The sequence below is a fragment of the Copadichromis virginalis genome, linkage group LG18 (assembly GCF_057382275.1).
Source record: "Copadichromis virginalis isolate Kocher_CV1m ecotype Utaka linkage group LG18, C_Virginalis_male_GT1.1, whole genome shotgun sequence".
NCBI classification, from domain to species: Eukaryota; Metazoa; Chordata; class Actinopteri; order Cichliformes; family Cichlidae; genus Copadichromis; species Copadichromis virginalis.
The window spans coordinates 34659468-34681260 of NC_140635.1; the positions used below are offsets into that span (position 1 = coordinate 34659468).

At 38.7% G+C, this 21793-nt stretch overlaps 1 protein-coding gene across 8 annotated transcripts in view; it reads left to right on the plus strand.

Annotated features, from left to right (window-relative positions):
• astn1 (astrotactin 1) overlaps positions 1–21793 on the plus strand; it is a 500282-nt gene that overhangs the window by 315733 nt on the left and 162756 nt on the right. For all 8 annotated transcript variants that reach the window (XM_085439848.1, XM_085439850.1, XM_085439853.1 and 5 more), the window contains 2 exons: positions 8760–8864; positions 15358–15546. In XM_085439848.1, coding sequence (XP_085295974.1) covers positions 8760–8864; positions 15358–15546 — 294 coding nt within the window. The remainder of the gene's footprint in view (positions 1–8759; positions 8865–15357; positions 15547–21793) is intronic.

Genomic DNA, 21793 nt, shown 5'->3' on the forward strand with positions numbered 1-21793 from the left:
CACGGGCATGCATAACGTCTGATGGCACCGAGTCGGAGGTGTTTAGTGATGATGTGGCAGAAGACAGAAGCAGACAGATGAATTGTGGAGTGTAAAGAGCTGTACTTTCTGCTCAGATGGACAGCGCTTCAAGGTTCACATAGATAGTGACCCAAAAGCAAAAGCAAACCAGCTGTTTTCAGAGGTATAAAAGAGGGATATATTCTGCAGTGTCCAATTCATTCACTTTGTATCAACCCAAGCAAGAAAGACAAAACTGAAGACAGAAAGACCCCAAAGAAAAATCCTCACAGGAGGGGGAAGTCAGTCTTTGTCCACAGGCTCCAGACTTCAGTCGTTGCTTGAAAAGAATTCCCCAAAAACCATTATTATGAATTTGTCCAATTACATTTAAGCCTCTGACAGTGGGGGATTAATGATTTTTACTAGAGATGGACCAATCTGATATTACGTATCAGTATCGGTCCGATACTGATGTAAATTACCGGATCGGATATCAGAGAGAAATAAAAAATGTAATCCGATCCATTAAATATCAAAAAAGCACCTCACAAAACTTGCGACACGGCGACTCGGCTCATAACCGTAGCACGTCGGAGCAGTGTGCTCACGTGATAGAGCGGCTGTGTGTATTTGTAGCCTCGCTACCAAACCAGCATTTCATCTCCGATGAAGTGATCCGAGAGAGAAGTAAAGCAAGTGTGTAAGTTCATCTCTGAATGTTTGTAAAGCATTCCAGCGTTAAGTTTAACAACCGATATATGGAGCGACTGCCTCTTCTTGCTGCTACTTCAATCGTGAAACTGATCAATGATCAGCTGATCGGCTTTTCTGTCGCGAGTCCGTCTCTCTTGTTTGTTTATTGCTCACTTCCTGCCAGAAAGAGGAAACCAGCGGCTGAACAGCAGCAGCACATTTAAGCTTGATAAGCTGTTGTTAGAATTTATTTAATATTACTTTCTACTCGAGGATCTTTTTCTACGTAGCTGACGCTGGTAACTGTGCAGGGGCGGATCTAGCAAAGTTTAGCCAGGGGGGCCGATAGGGCATGAACAGGGAAAAGGGGGCACAAAGACATACTTTTCTTTCTTATTCTCATTTAAAATGTCTAGCTTTTAATAAATAATTATCTGACACCCAAAGTTTTAATTTGATGTAAAATGTATAGAAGTCCATTACTGTATATAGTAACTGTTAAGTCTAATATACCCTAGTAAGCTATAGTACTTTTTCCTTTGGGAACCATCTGTGCAGTCTGCAATTTTGTTGAAGGAAGATGTTGAATCTATTTAATTATTCTTGAAAAATAATTGATTTCTGTGCATTTTTTTTTCACACTGCATCAAATTAAAGTTGATTACTTCGATTAAGCATCGTGAGGTGGAGGGGGGTTCCCTATTATTTTTTGCTGGGAGTTTGCAACCCTATTAGTTAGGTTGCTTAATATTTCTGCTAAGTACTCTTTAAAATACCAGAATAGGGAGGATGGAGCAGGTTTAAGTTTATTAGATTGATCAGTGTTGCTGAACTATGAAATATTTTGGGTGCAGTGTATTTTTTACATACAGGTCTAACAGAATAGCTTTAGTGTTGTTGTTTATTTAAACTTGAGTATGAACTTATACAAAATGCAGCAATATATTTAAAAAAAACAGTTTTATTGATTAAAAAATACACTACATTGGATTCATATCGGTATCGGCAGATATCCAAATTTATGATATCGGTATCGGACATAAAGAAGTGGTATCGTGCCATCTCTAATTTTTACTATCCAAGAAATCTGTGCTGCCCTCTGGGGCACCTGTCTCCCAACTGCATAAAGCTCAGAGTGCTGATTAGTGCTGAAATGTATGGATGCAGTTTTGGAAACTTGAAGATGTCCGAGGATATAAAGTTTTCAGCGTTTTTTGTTTTTCGTTGTAAGCGAAACAATGCAGCACATTTATGATTTATTGTATGCTTCAAGTGTCAAAATGTTACTTGAGCTTAAACTGCCACGGCAGCAGTATCTGTGTAGTGTGGTGGTTTGAAAAATATAATGTGTCTCTCAGAAGAGAAAGCACTCAAGTTACAGAGTGTAGTTAACTACAGCAGTAAATGTATGCACAGCTAACTTGTGCTTAGCTGGACCTTCACCTCAGCTGAGGTTTGCTGTTTTTCGGCAGGTTTTGTTGTTTCGTTTTTGTTTTTTTTGTTTTTTACTTTTTAAGATTATTTTCCCCAGTGTGGTCTTAATAAGAAAAATTTCCCCCGTTGTATTTTTACACAGGAAATCAGCCTTCGTACACAGCGCGGCCCTGAGCAAGCTGCTTCTGTGAAAGGCTGCGTGCAGAGAGACTGTGAACTTGGGATGTTTGCAAAGTGAAGTTCAGTCAAATTAATCATTCTGTCAGACAATGAGAGCAGAGCACCCCAGGGCTAAAAGGGAGACAAGGCCTTTCAGCAAGAAGAAGAATACGCTGCACTACAGTATATGTTTTAGGCTTGTTATTCATTTTTACTAAGGGAGGCGGGGGATGGAGATGGGGATGGGGAGGTTATGTAGTAGAGCGCTCTCGCTCTCGTGGTGCCGGGGAATATATCTATCGTTCCGGGGAGCCATTTCCCATAAGAGGGGATAAATGGATGTAGCTGAAGGTGAGGACAATGCAGGAACATCACATTTAGAGGCTTATTCATCAAGTTCATACGTGGTGTCAAGCCTCTGCCAAATGTTGCATTTTCACAGCACCCTTGTAGAGGAACTGTTACTGGCCTTGTACACAACAATCGTCATACTTCATATCTAATTTATGTGTTGATGTTTATTCTCAAAAGAAACACCGTTGCATTCGCTCTTCAGTTTCTCTGTTATTTTTTAGACAGGTCCAGCTTCCTTTTGCACCAGGACCACTTCCACTTAGACCTTTTCTCAAACGTACAAGTCAGCAGTCAAAGCAAAAGCCTCACAACAATTGCCCTCTAATAATATTTAATTTATTTTGCAAACTGAATGCAATGATTTGCACATCTCTTATGACACATGCAAGACAGTAGAAGGTACAAATTTATCTATAAGTTTTTTTGGCAGTTTTTAGGATAATATGATTATGATATAACATGATGAAGATGAAAACCATTCTGACTCAAAGCTATTGCTGAACATGTATATAATGGACCCCTAATTACAGTCTGATCCTTACCCATACCTATAATATTGAACGGCACAGCTGAAAATGAATATTTCCTGGAGCTGTGGATGGTTTTCCAAACTAAAATTGTTATTTTATACTAAGTTCAACTCAATCACACAAAAGATAAAACATCACAATTAGGGATGGGTATTGATAACATTTTCCTGATTCCGATTCCATTTTCGATTCTGTTTAACGATTCTTTATCGATTCTCTTATCGATTCTTATTTTAAAAAGGAGAACACTAAGGTCGATTAGCTTAGAACTGTGTTTTATATCGTCTCTTTGAACAAGATAGAAATTTAGGAGTAACATGGCCTTACAAACCCAACAGTGAGATCTTAAGAGATCCACAGCCTACAGCTCTTCAATGGGGTGTCACAGGGTCCCCAGGACAAAAAATTGTAAATGTAAAATAATAAAATAAATATTCTTCTGTAGCAATAATAAAGTATAACATAAATTATTCTGTAGCAATTACACAAGAATATCCAGTAATGTCCCTGCCTACAATTAAACACACTCACTTACTGAAAATCATCTGCTGTGGCAAATGGGTGCAAGCCTTTGACCACAAACTGAGTCACTGCTCGGTGACATTCGTCTATCCTGGCCTGAAAGGAGACGCTACCGGTAGACTGCAGCGAGAACTGCCAGCATCTGAGCCAGACTCTGTCTGTCTCTCTCATCATGGTCACCTAAATGCACAGTAATGGCAGGTTTGTAATAAGGCAGATCGCGCTAACATAATATGCACTGTTAGTTGATTATTTACCTGCCGCATTAACGGGAGAGGACGTGCAAACGTTACCGCTGCTGCTGGGTTGAGATTCACGAGTCCGGAGCGGAATTAAAAACACGACATTCATTTAAGGTCATCGCGTGTTTTGTGAGCTTTTGCATATTCGTAGTGTTTCCTCCCTTAAATGAAATATCTACTTTGCAAGTATTGCAAGTTGCCCTGTTGTCGTCCGTTCTCGTAAAGTATAACCAAAGTTTTGAGTGTTTGAGCCGCTTACGCGCCGTGTTTCCTGCCAGGTAAATGACGCTCCGCAACATGGTGACGTCATTCGGGGCGACTGGAATCAATAAGGGAATCGTTTGCAAAAATGGCAAACAATTCCAAGGAAGTGAAACAGTGGGAACCGGTTCTCAACAAGAACCGGTTTTCGATACCCATCCCTAATCACGATTGAGTATTGACCCTGGGCATGACAGTTTAATTGTTTTATAATGTGTAGTGGAGTTGATAACATTTCAACAGAAAGACTAACGTGTCCTTATTCAACATATCTGTATTTTTTCCTTCTTTTAGGTTATTTCCACACAGCATGCATAACTGAGAAAGAAAGCTGTGATTCAGAGCGTACTTTATCACGTGCCTCGGACTTATCAGTGCAGGAATTCATACCTCGCTAACATTTAATCTGACACAGAATCAAAAATGATCTGGGATCAGACAAAAATATAAACTCTATTATCATAAAAATGAATGTTTATCTGATCCTTAACTAGTTTGTGTCACAACAACTACTTGTTGGCCTAACCCTAACTACTAACCTTTAATGTATTTGATCGTATTTTGGCTTTTGAAAGTCAGGGACAAAAAGTGTGCACCATAAGTTATCCTGATATTTTGGAGAGAAAAACAAAACCAAATTCACTTCTAAATAAAGCAAAGCTTTTGTATGTGTCATTTTAAAAGATTTTGAGGGGCTGAACTGTCAGAGGTGCAGATCAGCTTGTCTTGATGGTGTCTTTGTGGATGTCAGATCAGAAAAACCCTTGCATCTGCTGTTCTAGACACCTCTAAGAAGCTGTTTCTGTTCAAATCTTTGTCACAATTTCTGTAAAGTTAACACATCTGCACCTTCAGTACTTTCCCCCCCAATTTCTAAACCTGCTGTTACACTTTAAATGGTGAAATGAAGTATGATGATCTCTAGCTAGCCTTCCATACAAGGGACAAAAAAGTTCGTCCTCAGAAAGGTGACAGATGTGTCCCAGCCAATTTCAGTTCCACAATATGCATCACAAATTCTTCACGCTGGTTACTGATATGTCTTCATTTCTTTGCCGTGCACATGCACCTCCACCCTTCACTGGCGAATGCAGACATCCTTTTTCCCTAGTCATCATTTATTGTTACCCTCTCACCTTTTCATAAAATAGGTGCACTTTTTCTCTCCAAAGCACACAGGCAACTTCATATGCACACACACCGACACACAGTTCTTCTCTTTCCCTCCATGTCTTTGCCTCTACGGTGTCTGCAGTTGCAGGATATGCGTCTCAGTCCACAGCACTATTCAGATACCTTCTGAATGTGCTTGCAAACACCGTGGGAGCAGTCACAGTGATGTATTGCCGTAATCCCACTGATGCAACATGACATGGCTGTCAGTTGCCATGGGATTCTGGGTGATTTATATTCAGCAGATCTGTTTATGGTCTGATATTAGTGATGTTAAAGGCCTGATCTGGCACTCTTATCTTTAACTAAGGGTGTCTTGCCACTGGACAGGCAGACGCTTTATTCACAACGAGGGCTAAAGAATTTTTGCGTAATCAAACTATTTCATTTTCACGATCCCCAACAGAGAAGAGACAAAGATTATATATTCACTTAACATCTCGTTCCCTTAGATTATGTGTGCTCCATCACAAACTGTAATTTATAATTGATCAGTAAAAAAAAAAAAAAAAAGCTCGATTCATTCTTTAATTGTGGTTCTCTTGCATCTAGGTCTTTCCCACTGTGGTACTCGATAAATGTTTCTACGTTGTCATGTGTGCCATTGCAGGCTCATTTCCATGTCTATGTGCTGTGCTTTATCTGCCACCAACTATTTCTTGCCTTGGATAAGCCAGCAGATCGGCAGTCAGGGAGCGAAGCGCGTGCACAGCATTTGATAAACTGTGCAGTGGATCAAAATGAAAAATACAAATAAAACAAAAGAAAAACAAACGTTTGCACATGGGTGACTTTTTCGGACAGACGGTGTCAGCAGGAAAGCTAAATGAGACTATCAGTATATGTAATATACTGACCTGTAAATGAATGCTGTGTGAAAAAATAGCAGCATGAAAAATATCAACTGATGGCACTCCGACACATAGCTACACCGAGGTGCTCGAGCACTCTGAGGTATCTGGCAAAATGCACACAGATCTGCATAAATGAAAAAAAAATTGGGTATTGATTTATTCGGATTCATTTATTAGCCAACAAGCTGGAGTCCTTATTTGTGCATATGAAATAATAACACAGTTTGACAGGCATAAAATAGCATTTCCGCATCAGCAAGTTGATTCTCAAGGAGAAACTGACGACTGGGATATATAAGCATGATGTGCAGTGTGACATTTTTAGGGAACTGGAAAAGTGAAGGACAAGAGAAGACGTGGCCGACCTAAACTTATCTACAGCAAATGTAAAGTATCTGAAAGTCATGTCCTTAAACATAAAAAATAAAACATTAGGGGAAAAAAAAAAAATCGAGCAAAGACCTGACTGGAGAGAACCATATGACCATTCACTGATCGATCTACAGTTTGCCATAGTCTTATTAGAAATGGTCTCAGTGAAAGGGTGGCTGTCAAGAAGCCAGTCATTCAAGCAAGGGAAACAAGAAGGAAATGCTGTGGTATACCAAATTACACGAGAACTGGACTGAAAAGGTCTTATGCAGAGATATATCAGAATTAGACGTTTTTGAAATCACTATCGGTTTATATGAAGGAGGTCAGGAGGTACGACAGTGTCTACAGCCATCTGTAAAATGCTGTCTCCGCGCTGTCGTGGCTCGTCGTGGTTATATACACAGAAAAGGTCAGATTTTGATCCACTGTGCAGAACCTTTTATTAAGCATCTGGTTGGCAGCAGCTCCATTCTTTTGAACATGACAATGATCCCAAAGCAAGGTCATAACTGGGTAGAGCTAAATGCACAATGGAACACCGTCAATGATGGACTGGCCCCCCCAGAGCCATCCATCCTCATCTGGACAGAGGATGGAACAAAAAGCAGCCAACATCCAAAGAAGAGTTTTGAACAGCCTTCAAGAAGCCTGAAGAGGAAGAGGAACACATATTTACGAGAGTTTATACTATGCTGAAGAACAAAGGTGGCCATACCAAATATTGTCTTGCAAGCTGGTTAGAATTGTACAAAACTGTATTTACATGTATATTTGCAGCTTTCATTAAATTGCTACAACTATTTCCTGTTTTCCTAGCAGCATATAACGAAATTAACACATTACCAAACTCAATCAATCCTGTGTTTATTTGTTAGCACAGAAGAAAACTTTGAATGTCTGGCATATTAATTCTTAGAAGCAATATTCTGTTGCTGTACAAAATGACTTTAAAAACTCTGCAGACTAAAGTGGATGACCAGAAATAACACGACACTTCAGGTTTTTTTACCTTTTGTTTAGGTTTTCTTTTGGTTTTTACATGATTTTAATGCGAAGGACAAGTTGATCTGATTTGCAAATAAACTAATAAGCCTTAAAGTTGAAAAAACACTGGAAACTTGTATGGTTAGTGAAAAACATGTAGCAACATAAATAGTTAACTAATTAGGAAACTTTCATCCACCCTTTTAAAAATCACACTGAGTATACTATTTTCTCTGTTATGCCATGAGACCTTATCTCTTTTTCAAATGGTAATACTTTTGTCTTAATAGATTTTATTAATACATCAACTAAAATGAAAGATAAGTTGTAATCGCATTAATTTTCGGGGGGTTGACTTGAACAGAAATTATTGTTGTGTCTGAGTATAAGAGAAGTTATTTGAATCACTCCTAGTTAGGCATAAACCACAGCCTATCATTGTCATACAGAGGACACGGGTCATAAAAGAGAATACACTGAATTATGGGTAATTGCCCTTTTTGTACGAGGCTAATTAGGAGTTATTACAGACTTTTAGTGTTTAGTGCAAATTCAAAGTGAATCAACAGTTGAGATAAAAAAAGAATTTGCGATGAAGCTATTTAGTCTTATGAGTAAATATTCAATCTGCTATGATTGTTTTATGATAAACAGCAGGCAGGTTTCAAGAAATAAAAATTCTCATATAATGTGAACACTGTGTGAACTTACATTATAAAGAGCTTCAGAAACTCACAATATTTGTTTGATATTTGGCCCCAAGATGTAAAAGTTTGCTGTGTGACTGATACTAACATAGTCTTACTTTAGAATTAATGCGTTTTATACTTAAAGGAGTTCAGTATATTACCATATTTCTGAATAAATGCTAATGTTGCCATTTCCTTTTTTTTTCTAAGTAGCAGGTAGCTGCAGATGCAGGTTGTTTCTCTTGATCTTAAACTGGAGCCTGTTCTCCCGTCATCTAAGATATTATTCATATTTATTGCATTTCCTTCCTGATTTTTCAGGTAAAGTAAACAAGAATGAAATATAGGGCCACCCTTTGATGTTGCACTGAAAACTGCAATCTCCTCTGCTTTGTGGGAGTAAATAACACAAAAATATTGTAGTTTTCTTTGCTTTATTTATTTTGTTTTACAGGAAGTGTGTTTTTTATGTGTGTATAATTGCAGGTATGGTGAACTACAGCGAGGTGTCTGGTTATCCGCTCGTTCAGCACTGGAATCTTCGCTCTGTGCTCTATCACGTCAAACTCAATCAATGGGTCCTCTCTCAAGGTAAATCACACCGAGCTTATATTACTGATTCTTTATTTATATTGTTAGTAACCTTGCTTCGGTCTCCACTGAGAGGAGCAGGATCGTAATCTATCAGTTACTTAATGGTTAATTTTTAACCAGAAATGTGATTAGCTGGCAGACTGCCATCTTTTTTACTGTCATTTTTAGATGCATTTAAAGCTGAACTTCATGTTGCACAACCTGGGTCTTGAATTCCAAATGCAAATTAAGCCATTTATGTAAACACTGCTCTTGTGCTTTAAGGCAATCATTAACAATATTAAAAAGACAAGTAAAAACTTTTTTTTTTACTTTTATATATTTTTACTAGCGGTGCAACAATACACAAAATTCACGGTTCGGTTCGATACTTTGGTGTCACGGTTCGATATTTTTTCGATACAAAAAAATGTTCATGCCTTTTTAATTTGTCATTTATTAAAATTATAAATATATATTTTTACTCAAAAGTACAGTTTAATTTAATGTTGCTGAAACAACAAAATAATAATAATAAAAAAAAAAAAATCTATCTGTCAGGTGTCGCTGTGTGCAGGCAGGAATAGGACCCAAAGTGCAGACTCACGGCACGCAAAAGTATATTTCAAAACTCAGCTTTTATTGCTAGATGGCAAAACGTAACAAAAATCCAACTAAACTTACATGAGCAGGCAGACAGAACACACAGCATAAACGAGGGTAGATCACAACACAGACACAGAGAAACACAGGGCTTAAATACACAGAGGGAGCAATCAGGGAATGGGTAACAGGAGGGAAACACAGCTGGGGCAAATCAGGCCTAATGAGACAAGGGGAAGCGAAACCAGATACATTAACATCAGACATGGACCTTCAAAATAAAACAGGAAACATAACACAGACTGAACTAAAGACACAGACTCACACGCAGGCACTGCAACAGAGGGAACAGGGACGTGGGACCAGGGCAGACAGACACTGACTGGACACGATGTCGGCGTAACCGTGCAGTCATATTCGTTGTGTTCCCACTAGTGCTGTCAGCGTTAATCTGAAATGACGTTAACGCCACAACAAGGCAAATCTCCGTTAACGAGCTACCGCGGATCGCCCCGTGCATGGGGCTGGACCGCCGCACTGCTTGAAGAAAATAAATGAATGAGGGGCGAGTTCCTTTTAATTAAGTACCTAATTAGATACAAAGTGTTAATTTTAAAAGGGTGCAAACTAACAAGCGACTCAGAAAGCACAACCAGAAAATATAAATGTAATTACAACCTCAAGTTCTTGATCAGCTGAAAAAACTTGCAGCTAATTGAATATCGAGTAATATCTAGAGGCCGAATGCACCGGTCCAAACTAAATCCGAATAAAACGGCGTAAACATGTTTTTCTAGCAGTAACAGCAAAGGTTGGTAACAGTTCACATAAAACGGTGGCCTTTGTACGAGCACGCAGAGTCAGGCCTGATAATGGGGTGCTAAAGTTTAAGGTGAGGTTAATGCCTCATAGCCCGAGAAAATGAAATCACATAACCAGCAGAGCCCGAAGGAATAGACACGTTAAACAGTTTTATTCATTGTAGGAGGAGAGAGGTTGGAATGTCACAGTGTGATAAGTGAAGATTAAAGTCTGATGAGACACACCGTCAGCTGTGCAAAAGCAAACCCAAGCTCATTGACAATAGCTTTTTAGGTCTGTTGTCATCTGTGACATTAAAGCTACTTCCCACAAAATCTAGCTGTATAAATAAAGTTTGCACCTGGCGTCACATTGAGGGCGATATAGAAACAATTCTTATCACGATAACGTTATTGTCATATCAGTCGAGAATGATATATGTCACGATAGAAATCAAAAGACTTTTTCTGTCAAGCTTAAAGGTTTTTTCACTCCTAAATGTGAACATGTCAGGTTAATTTTGGTCCAAATATTGCTTAAACCAAAATTGTTTGTCAAGTTGTACATGTACTTTAACAGTGTGCGGCTGTGTTTTAAATAAAGAATATTAAAATATAATAATAATAATAACAACAATAATAATAAACAACATGGTAATGTGTCATACGCCAAAATCTTAATTCACAACAGGCAAAAGCCTCAAGTGTGCACTGGAAATCTACAGTTTCAAAGAAAAAACACGAGCTCCTAATATAAAAAATGAAAAGTCTAGTTTTTCGATAGAAACATACTTTTTTTAATTGTAGGGACAAAAAAAGATTGAAACTGATATGGCTCTAACTCTGTTCCAACCACATGCCTGGTTCGGTGTGGCACTCGTCGGGGTTTCACGGTCTTGATCCAAACATGGATAGCATCAGCTCTGTCAGCCTTATATTAGCCATGTTTCATATTGCTATCAGGAAACGTTTTTGCATAATAATTATTTGTATCGTTTTATTGCCCAGCTGTAGTTTGAGGTATAAATACATACAAGTTTGTAACAAAGGAAAAAGTTTCAATTAATGTAGCTTATATAACCGATATAGCTTCAGCAAGCACTTAACTTAATTGTAGCTTATACAAATTAGTGTAGTTTTGAAAAAGAATACTGTGTTGTCATAACTTATTTTGTAACAGTAATGGCTACAACCTCAGAAATGTGTTACTTTTTAATAAATTACACCCAACGCTGCATTTGTTTCTCACTCATTTCCTCACATGATCATATTTTAAAGCTCAGATGTTTCTTGAGGCAGTTGTGGTTTGATGTTAAAGCTTCAATTAAAAACTGGATGTCACGTTCAAATATGACTATTATTAGTTATTATTATTAAATACTAATTAAGATCTACTGTAGCTGGCTGATTTGATGGGTACCCAGAAAGGAGGTCAGTATACAGACATATGCATGCAATTAGAATTGTGCTTGTCTTTTTCTCTGTCTCTCTATTAATCTGTCATATATCAAACCGCTTCGCTGCCATAGTAAGATCGAGTCATCCTGACAGTGCCTGCCATGCAAACTTCATAGAGTAAGATAACTGTGGATAGGTACTTAGTCAAGCAATACTTTCACTGAAGGCTGCTCCTATTCGCTGTCACGTCAGGGATTATACTGAAACCCTGATGGGTTTTTCAACACTAGCTGTATAAATAAAAAAATAACTAAAAATAAACACATATAATCGGTGTCTCTCTTTTATCTTTACCACCCTGTATCGCTGTAGTTGTTTTGTTGGCAGTGCGTTTAAGGGTAAAGTAAATATTTAAATATTGACTTCAATCTTTCTGCCTGGCCAACAGGAGGATCATTTGATAATTTGGATTTTTGTCATGCTTTAAGTGCATGCATTATTCATAGATCTATCATAAATAGTTTCCCCTCTGATAAGTGAAGGCACCCCACTGTAAATACAGCCACGGCACCTCTAATGCATTTCCAATGGTGCTGCTGTGGTTTGAAAGTGGCTGCCACTTCTGCTGAGGATACACTTTCTATTTTCTCTTCACTCAGAAGCGACTCAACAGCCTCCATCTTTTTTTACTCCCATTTCCCTCTTTAGCTCATCATATTTCAACAGCCACCGGAGGGGTGAGGGTACTGATTTTTACATCTGATAGCAGAGCCCTCATCGCTCATCCTCACTGCGTTCTCTGGCTCGCACTTCAGTGGGCTCCTAATTTAATTTTAGAGAAGAAGTAAGAGTGAGTGAGCATGATTGCTGACATATTGATACGGTTTCTCCTGGAAATCATAATGATAAAACTGCTTTTGCAGATTTGTTTTCCAGTTTTTAATGAGTGGGAATTTCAGTAAACACATGGTCATTTCATGCTTTCCTTTTTACCAGTCACCATTAACCCAGTGTGAAATCACTAAAATAAGAGCATTAGCATTTAACTCATCACCAAAAACTACAGAGTCATTGTAACAGCTCATTTAGAATTTAGATTGTATTTATAGTCGGCAGTTCTTTAGTAGTTCTTTGACACTTTGGGTAAGAACCTGTCATTCCAGTTTAAGATCGAGTACCAAAAGCCTCCAAGAGAGTTTCAGTTACTCTAAGGGAAAAGAAAAGCACCATTAACTCAGAGGGTTTTTTATTGTGGATGATGGCACTTTTAAAAAAGAGAAACAGCCTGATTTGTGATAAGTTCCTGTAGAACATCAAAGAATGATACATTTTCTATTTAAAATTAGGTTAAAGGTAACACAAGTAATAAGTCTTACCCAGCATTTAAATAAAAACAAGACCGGTTGGTTGCTTAATGACTTATTGTCAAAACACAAAACACATAAACTATATTAGAAGTAGGAGGCTCTCTTCCACAGCATGTCTTTATCCTGTCTTCCTTCTCTCTCCCCAACCGGTCGCAGCAGATGGCCCCGCCCCTCCCTGAGCTTGGATCTGCTGGAGGTTTCTTCCTGTTAAAAGGGAGTTTTTCCTTCCCACTGTCGCCAAAGTGCTTGTTCATAGGGGGTCATATGATTGTTGGGTTTTCTCTGTATGTATTACAATATAAAGCGCCCTGAGGCGACTTTTGTTGTGATTTGGTGCTGTGTAAATAAAACTGAATTGAATTGAGTTAGTCATAGCTTTTGATTTTCACTTTTTTTTAGTAGCAGTTTTTGAATTAACCCGTAAAAGTTGTGAGCTGCTCCAGGGTCCAAAGACCTTGTGATATGTGCCAGTTTCTTTATGATAAAAAAGGAATTTTAAATTTGATCACATTCATTCTTGACTGTTGTTTTGAGCAGTGGATCACAGAGGAACTGACAAAACATAGTTTGTTCAAAAACATACTACTTTCTAAAATTCTGCATGGTGAATATATCTAAGCCTTGATTATTTCTATTGTTAAAACAGACTATTTAATCTGAAATATGGATAACACATGTCAAAAAAATGTCAATGCAATCAGGCACTTTGCTGCTATAACAAATCTATACTATGAATAGCTTGAATAATTACCAATATTACCAAAGCTTAGACAAATTTGTGTGTAGCTGCTGTTTCTGTTTCACAGCGACTCTGTACTTATGTTTTAACATCTACCTTTACTTCCATAGTTACCAATATAAGGATTCACACCCAAGAAAACACTGCAAATATAAAAATAAAGACAAAGTTGCAGTTCAAAGTGACAAATTTGAAACATTTATTCTGTATTCTGTTTGAATGCATTCGTGCTCACAGCTTAAATAAGTGTACAGTTTTGTCTCCCATGCTGCAGTGTTAATACTGACTGGTTATCAGGACACTGCAGGCTTTGTGTGGGAGATGTGTTGTTACACACTGTTTGGTTAGTTTCAGGCACCAAAATCACTAGGTTAGGTTTAGGAAATGTCATGGTTTGGTTTCCAATAAGCCCACTCTGCATGTTGATAAATGACTGTGAAGGGTACCTAGTGCATTCAAACGTGCGTCAGTTGCTCCAGACCGAGCATCCATATGTGACCAGTTGGAAGTGAGGCAGGGCTCTCATGTCCGTGTGAGGACACTGTGGATAATCAGCACTGTTTGGTTAAAAGGGTTCATGAATAGTAAGCAGCTGGCTCAGAAGTTCACTAAACCCTTTTAAGACATTTGGTGCCAGACACCTGACAGACACTCCTGCTTCACCCACTGTAATTTTAAATAGTTTGTGATGTTAAATAAGTGAGACAAACGTGGATTAAAAATGGCAAAAAATAGAAACTTAGAAAAAACTGTAGCTGCCAGTAATCACATAGCCATGATCTTGTTATAACCACAATTTGAATATTTTAAACTTAACTTATCACATAATAAGGGTTATCATGGTAACAATGTATATGGACATTTTTTAAACTCGCATTGACTGTCAGAATTCCAAATTCCCTGATTCTTGCTTTTTCCTGTTACCACTTTCCAACTTTCCACTTGCAGCCTGCCTTTATGCGTAACACACTGGTGCTCCACACTGAGTTTGCCTAGGAGAGTTCAGGCTCTGTTGAAGAACAAAGGCGGTCACACCAAGTCCTGACTTCCAAGCTTGCTAGAATTGTATATCCTTTATTTTTACCGTATATTCTGTTTTTATACTGGAAGTATGTTTTTAGAAGTTTCAATAAATTGCTCAAGACTTTTGCACAATATTGTAAATTATATCACCTCTGTTTATACTTACTTTTAATGGTTTTAGTGACTGGCTTGCTGATACATTACGTTGCCTGTGCTAATGTCTGCACCATCCCAACACTGACCTTTAAGTATTTTAGTATTTTGTATAATGGATGGATGGATGGATGGATGGATGGTATAAAAATGATAATGTTTAGCAACTAATGATTATCCCAGTGCCTGACAAAGTAGCAAAAGACCAAAATTAAAACAAACTCAAGGTCGAATACAAATACTTACAATATAATAAACTGAAAAAACTACCCAGTATATATGTTATGTCCTCTGAGAATATGCAGGATTTTCATTAAGGAAGCTTATCAAGATGACTATTAAGGATTGAGCAGAAGATGTGATGTAGCGTAGCAAATATGACATCCCTGTTTCTTTGTTCTTTTGTAACATCTACGTATTTTTTCCAGCCTTCAGCTCCGCAATTCATTCTCTGGATGGAGCCACACAGCGGAGCGACTTTGTCTCCATCCTCAGGGAGTTTGGGAACCACTACGTGCAGGAGGCAGTGTATGGCTTCCAGGAGTCCTGTACCATCTGGTACCCCAACAAACAGGTACAGAGGCAGCTGTGGTTGGAGTACCAGGACATAAGCAAAGGTATGGATACACACTCACACACTGTTGTTGTCATATCAAATGATAGTTTTAAATAAAGACAAAAACGCTGGAACACTGGTAAATTTCTGAATTGTCACTTTCACAAAATACATCGAAACGTGTGTATGTGTGTGTGCATATGTGGGTGCCTGTGGGGGGTGGACAGGATGATTATGTTACAAATTTAGAAGTGTAGAACCCTTGATCTTCTTTCAGCTGCACATTAAATGCTTGCCAGGAGAAACACTTGAGCCTCACATGGGACCTCTTCTGACAAAGCCTCAGCTTCTTTGTTGGTCGTAACTGGTTGTAGAGAACTGTAAGTCTTCCAGGAAGGCAGTCTTTTTTTATCCTTCTTCATCTTCTCACACCGTTTTATGGAAATGCCCCTTCAATATTGTTTAGGTTTGTCTTTAACAGGATTTGAATTGCCACACTTTTTCCTATAAACCATGCAAACACAGAAATGAGAGCATGGCATTAGGACTTGGCTACAATCTTTGATATTTTTGTTCAACAAACATATTGAGAGCAGGCTGAGGCAACATGCTAAATACAGGCATAAAAACAAAGAAACCTGGCACATGGTTAGGAGCAGGCAGTGCAGGATCATTAGCTGAGTACAATCAGGAAGGGTTGGAACATTTCAGGAGACAGGACTAAGGGGAAAAAGTGTGTTGGAAAGTGGACGTGACAAGTTCTGAAACAGAGTGAATGCATGGAAACTGAATGCTGAATGAATTACTGACTGGGGCAAAACAACTGTTAGAAACCAACAGCCAGTTTTAGACTCTACTGATAGACTGTAGCTTCATTTTTAGTATTTTTCACACTTTTTAAAACAACACAACATGCACATCTATTCAAATCAATTCACTTTTATTTATACAGCGGCAAATCACAACAACAGTCGCTTCAAGGTGCTTTATATTGTAAGGTAGACCCTACAATAACACATGCAGAGAAAAACCCAACAATCATATGACCCCCTGTGAGCAAGCACTTTGGCAACAGTGGGAATGAAAAACTCCCTTTTAACAGGAAGAAACCTCCGGCAGAACCAGGCTCAGGGAGGGGCGGGGCCATCTGCCTAGTGCTCCAATGGGGTGATATGGTACTACAAGGTCATTAAGATAAGATTGGGCCTGATTATTTAAGACCTTGTATGTGAGGAGCAGGATTTTGAATTCAATTCAAATCTCATGGCAAATATTACACTAAAATTTATAGTTAAATACATTTTTATTTAACTATATCTTATTATATTTTGGATATTTAGTTTACTGAAACTAGACTAAAACTCAAAAAATGCAAATTATGACTAAAGCTAAATCAATATTTGCTGCCAAATTGAACAGGAAGGGACAAAATCACGGGAAAGCTTCTAGTACTTGTATAATTACCAGTTTCCAGGCTTTGTCTTCTGTCTTCTGTGCAGAGGGAGAAGATTCATCCATGCAGATTAGAGCTTTGTGCTTTTTTGCCCACAATTGTAAAGGAGTGAAATACAGATTGAGGTGTGGCTTTGCACTATAAGCAGCATTGTTCTATCACATGTGATTTCTTCCCTCTCCAGAGGCACTTACAGCGCTGCTACTTTACGGTCTAACAATCAGCGAATCGATGACTTTCCTTTTGGTTTTATTACTCAAAATGCTAGCATATGTCAGCCACCCATCTCTTTGTTGCACATGCTTGTTTTTCAGTAAGTCGCTGCAGACATAACTGATAGTCCGTCTCGCCTTACCATTTCACCCCAGTGGCTTCAAACTGTCTGCAGTCATTTCCTCTGTTTGATCCAACCACTTTTCTTCCTTTCCCTTGTTTTGTCCAAGGACGCCCCCGCTGCGCTTCACCGTTCACTCCCAGTTACCTGTGCGCTGATAGATGGCATCAAATAACTGGGTTTTTCTGCCATCAGGAAAAGAGGATTACTCTTCATTTTCTAACAGTTTCTGACAGGCCAGTTGCCGACGCTGCTAAATGACTCGTGTAGTCCGTGTTATTTTTTCACGACGATTGATTATCGTCAGATTTATGCTTACGCGTGAATACATAGCAGATATTGACAACCTTTAAATAATATATTGTATTAATTAATGTTAAAATTCTTGATATTTATAACAGAGTAACAATAAATATTTTAAATAGCAACATTCCCCAGTAGTAGTTTTCATTTCTAATTATGATTTGCTTTTCTTTAAAAGTGCTACCGCTGCATCTGTGGTCATGAGCTGCCATGTTGAAACAACATAAAACCATCTGATTTAGTCCATGTGGGAATGAAAATCCAATTGTCTGAACTCGTGCAAAATCCACCCAGAATCTATTATTCCTGTCAAATGGGAGCACAATGATTGTGCTGTGCTGTGAAGTACTGAAATGATTCAATCTAAGAGGGCTAACAGTTTTGGTCTGGCCCGGGACCATCTGCTTCCAGGAAAAGAAATTGATTTCATTGGCAAAAAACTTGAAATCAGAGTCATCTTTCTTAATCTCTTCCTGACTTCTTGGAAACGTCCTGGCCTTTTGGAGGGGAGTAATGAGCTCACAGGAGAGTTTGATGATCCATGTCCTCACCCCTTGCTCCAAATACAAGATGTGCCCAATTCAGTTTGGTGGATCATTTTCTGCATCCTGGCTACTTGCATTTGAGCTGCTTCTACGTTATTTTTAGATGGTGAAACATGAAATCAGTTACGACATAATTTAAAGAAAAAAATTGCTGTTGTGTTTTTCTCACTACATGAAATGAAATTCGGCTTCAGATAATGGACTTCTAAGGGTAGAAACAGTTTTCCGAGTGTGCAGTGGTCCTCTCATCTATGCGTCGGTGTAGCTCCGAGCTCTTCTTCTTTATAAACTGCATATGCAGTTTATGCTCTGATTGTATAATATCATCATTATAATATCATTTTTATGCAAAAAAATAAAAAATCTCATTTTTCCCACTTAATGAAATACTGCTGTTTGAAATATAAGGGGAAACTTTTGAGTTTGTACTCAAAACAGCCTCTCCTTCTGTGTGGATTATGAGTACAAATTTAATAAAAAAAAGAACTTTATTTTAAGGATATTTGGAGACGACAGTGCATCAGCTGTGAATTATAGCTCAGCAGACTGGAGCTCAGAGGGTTAAAGAACCACATAGTGTACCAGGGTGTGTAAAGTTAATTGAAGACTTACGCCAGTTGTTTCTTATGACCCAGGAACCTGAAAAGAACACACATTGACAGAAATGTACACACACACACATTGCGATACTGTCACTGCTGTATCTGTTATGTTTGTGAAGACGCTGCCATAGCTCATTAACCATGGTCAGTCGCTGTGTGCGCCTCCATGTGTTTGGCCATGATGCCTTGTCTGGGTGATTAATGGCGCTTTCTTGCCTGCACTAGGTTGTGATCGGAGTTTCCTATTGTCAGACACATGACCTCAATTACCACACGAGAGATCAGACATGAACAGCATCGTGCTCCCTTCATGTTACAAACATTTATTTCAGTGACAACATGTGTTGAGTTAGGAGCCTTTAAACTGTCTGTTTTCTCCACCTCTGGTTGGTGTCCTTTAGGCAGCGCTAACACTTGCACAGGCCAAGCTAACGGCTAGTGAGCGAGCAAAGCTTAGTAGCTGAGAATCCAAATAAGAGGTGGTGGAAACCAACACCCGTTGTGTGTCTCCCCTCTGTTTTTCTTTCTAGTTTGTTGTTGCTGTTTGAAGACTTTGACTTTGGTTTCCCACAAAATAAAGCTTTGTTTTCAGTTTATTGTTGTCAGGCTGGCGTTTGGGTGCTATTCTGTCTACCCTGGACATTCTAGCATGTTAGCATTTCTGTGTTTTACTTCTGTGTCTAAAATCCACCAGTGCAGGTTTAAGAGATACTTTTTGGTGCTTGTGACCTACAATCTCATGTAGTATGACATAGAATTGTCACTAGACGATCAATATCATTCACTTGAGATATCAGGGCCTAAATGTTGTGGCTGATCACAGGTTATGTTATAAATTTGAGGATAAATGCAGCAGATGTAAAAAGTTTGAAATCTTAACCACATATTTTCTATTTTGTTGCAAAATTTGGTTCGGACTTTAAACTTTATGACTAATAGAGGAAGTTCTAGACCAGTCTCCCAAGCTTATATGCTTCCATACTAATGAGGAAAATCGTTACCTATTGTGTGGCTTGCTCAGAAAATATTTCAAGAACTTCTTTTAAACACTCCTGAAATTAGGACAGTACCGCAGCTGTCTAAGCACAGAGTGGATGTGAATATGATTAGCCTTATTTAGTTTGTCTCGTGTCTCATTCACTGAGTGACCTGTTACATGGAAAATATGTGGGGACTAGTTTGCTCGAAAACAGCTTCAAAATAATTAGATGCTTTGGAGTTCTGTCAAAACACTCCAGCAGCAATTAAAAACGGAATACGCTTCAAAACCACCTAAAGGTGACATTATAGAGCTTGTTAAATTGTTAAATGTCAGATCAAATTGAAAATATTGAATAGTGACAGGAATTTCAGATGCCAGTGAAGGTGTACCTGCAGTAAACACACAGTGAGAAGTGCTGCACGAGATTAAATGTCTTTGCTATTGTTTTCACCATCAATCTTTTCTCTATCTTCTTTGCCTCCGACTAGTGTTCTCCACCTTTCCCCTCACTTTCTCTCTCAACTAAATCACTACGACCTCAACCGCAGCCCCCCTTCTCCGCCAAATCAGGTGTTGGGTTTTTACCATCCTCCTCGGTGCAGTGTCGTGTGCTGGTATGTGTAAGTGTGATCACCCTGCCAGGAGCCAGGTAAAAATAGGTGCCTTATTTATTCTATTAGGACCTGTCATTTTAACAAAGAAGCAGCCAGGAAAGTCTGGCTCCAGGGCAGGAGGGAGGAGGGGGAGGAGAGTGGTGAGGAAGAGTAGAAAAGACATGGAAGAAATTATTCAGAACTGGCTCTCACCTCTGTGACCCCCTCTCCACCCGCACACAGCACACACACCTTAGATTAGCACCACCTGCCCTGTTTAGTTACCACCTAGAAATTATGCAACCCTCGCTGATTCCTGGCACTTTCCTTGTCTATATATACTTTTAATCTTCTGGATCTTAGAATTTGTGCATCAGTATATAAGCAGTGTTGATTTTTACTGCATAAACGTGTCAAATTAAAGCTGTGCTTAAACACATATCCTTCTAAAAACACTAAAAAGAAGTGGGTGGTCTTTCTGTGCTATGTGCTATGCATTACACCTACAGGAGATGCTTTGCCTTTGAAACCGCTGCCACGAAGCTCCCAGCACACGGTGTTTGTGTTGATTGATTTGTATGTGTGTGTGTGTGTGTGTTGTTGACTTTTACGCACTATGCACCTCAGCACTCAGTGAACCCGCTCTGTGACCTTATGTAGTCTGCCACTTCATGGCTGAGTTGCTGTGGTCCCTGAAATCTTCCACTTTGCAGGAATGCTACTTCCAGTTGTGTAATATATGGGAGGAAGGAAACTTAATGAACTTGCTCATGTTGCAACACTACAGTCGATTTCAGCATGCTCTTCAGATTAGCAGGGTGCGTGATGGGACTTTTGTCCATAAATGTATGCTGCAAAAGTGCAAAATTACAGACCAGCTTACATAAATGAAAGGATGAGCTCGATGTAGCGGATGTATAAAGAGGGACATTAATGGAAATTGAAATAGGTGCCTAATAATTCATTCAGCAGGCTCAAACCAATCATCTTAAATTATAATTTTTTAAGTGAACAACAACAAAAATAGCTGGATTTGCAAATTATTCCTTTTGGTGCCTTTTTTAAATTTCTCAATTTTCTTCTGATTTTATCCCAGAAGTTGTTGTTCCCCTTCATTATCCCTCCTGCACTGCCTGAGTTTGTGTTTTCGGTCAGAATTACAGCCTTCAGTTTCATCTGCAGTGGGCGGGGCAAATTCAGGGATCTAGAACCTGATCCGTTAATACAGTGTTTACATATATCTGCAATCTCTGCAGTTTCTAAGAGGTTTGTAACATGGGCATTGCATTAATTACAGAAAATGCATATCAGTTTAGCTTTTTACTGAGAGCTGCTTTACAGCAGATAATTTTATCAGTGCTAGAATAGCATCAATATTAAGAAGACATCGATTAGGGCAGGTGCATCACACAGCAGCACTGTATTAGCAGATATAGCACATTTATCAACATGTGTGTAGCGTGCTACGTTGTTTACCAACTCGTCTTAAAGTGAGT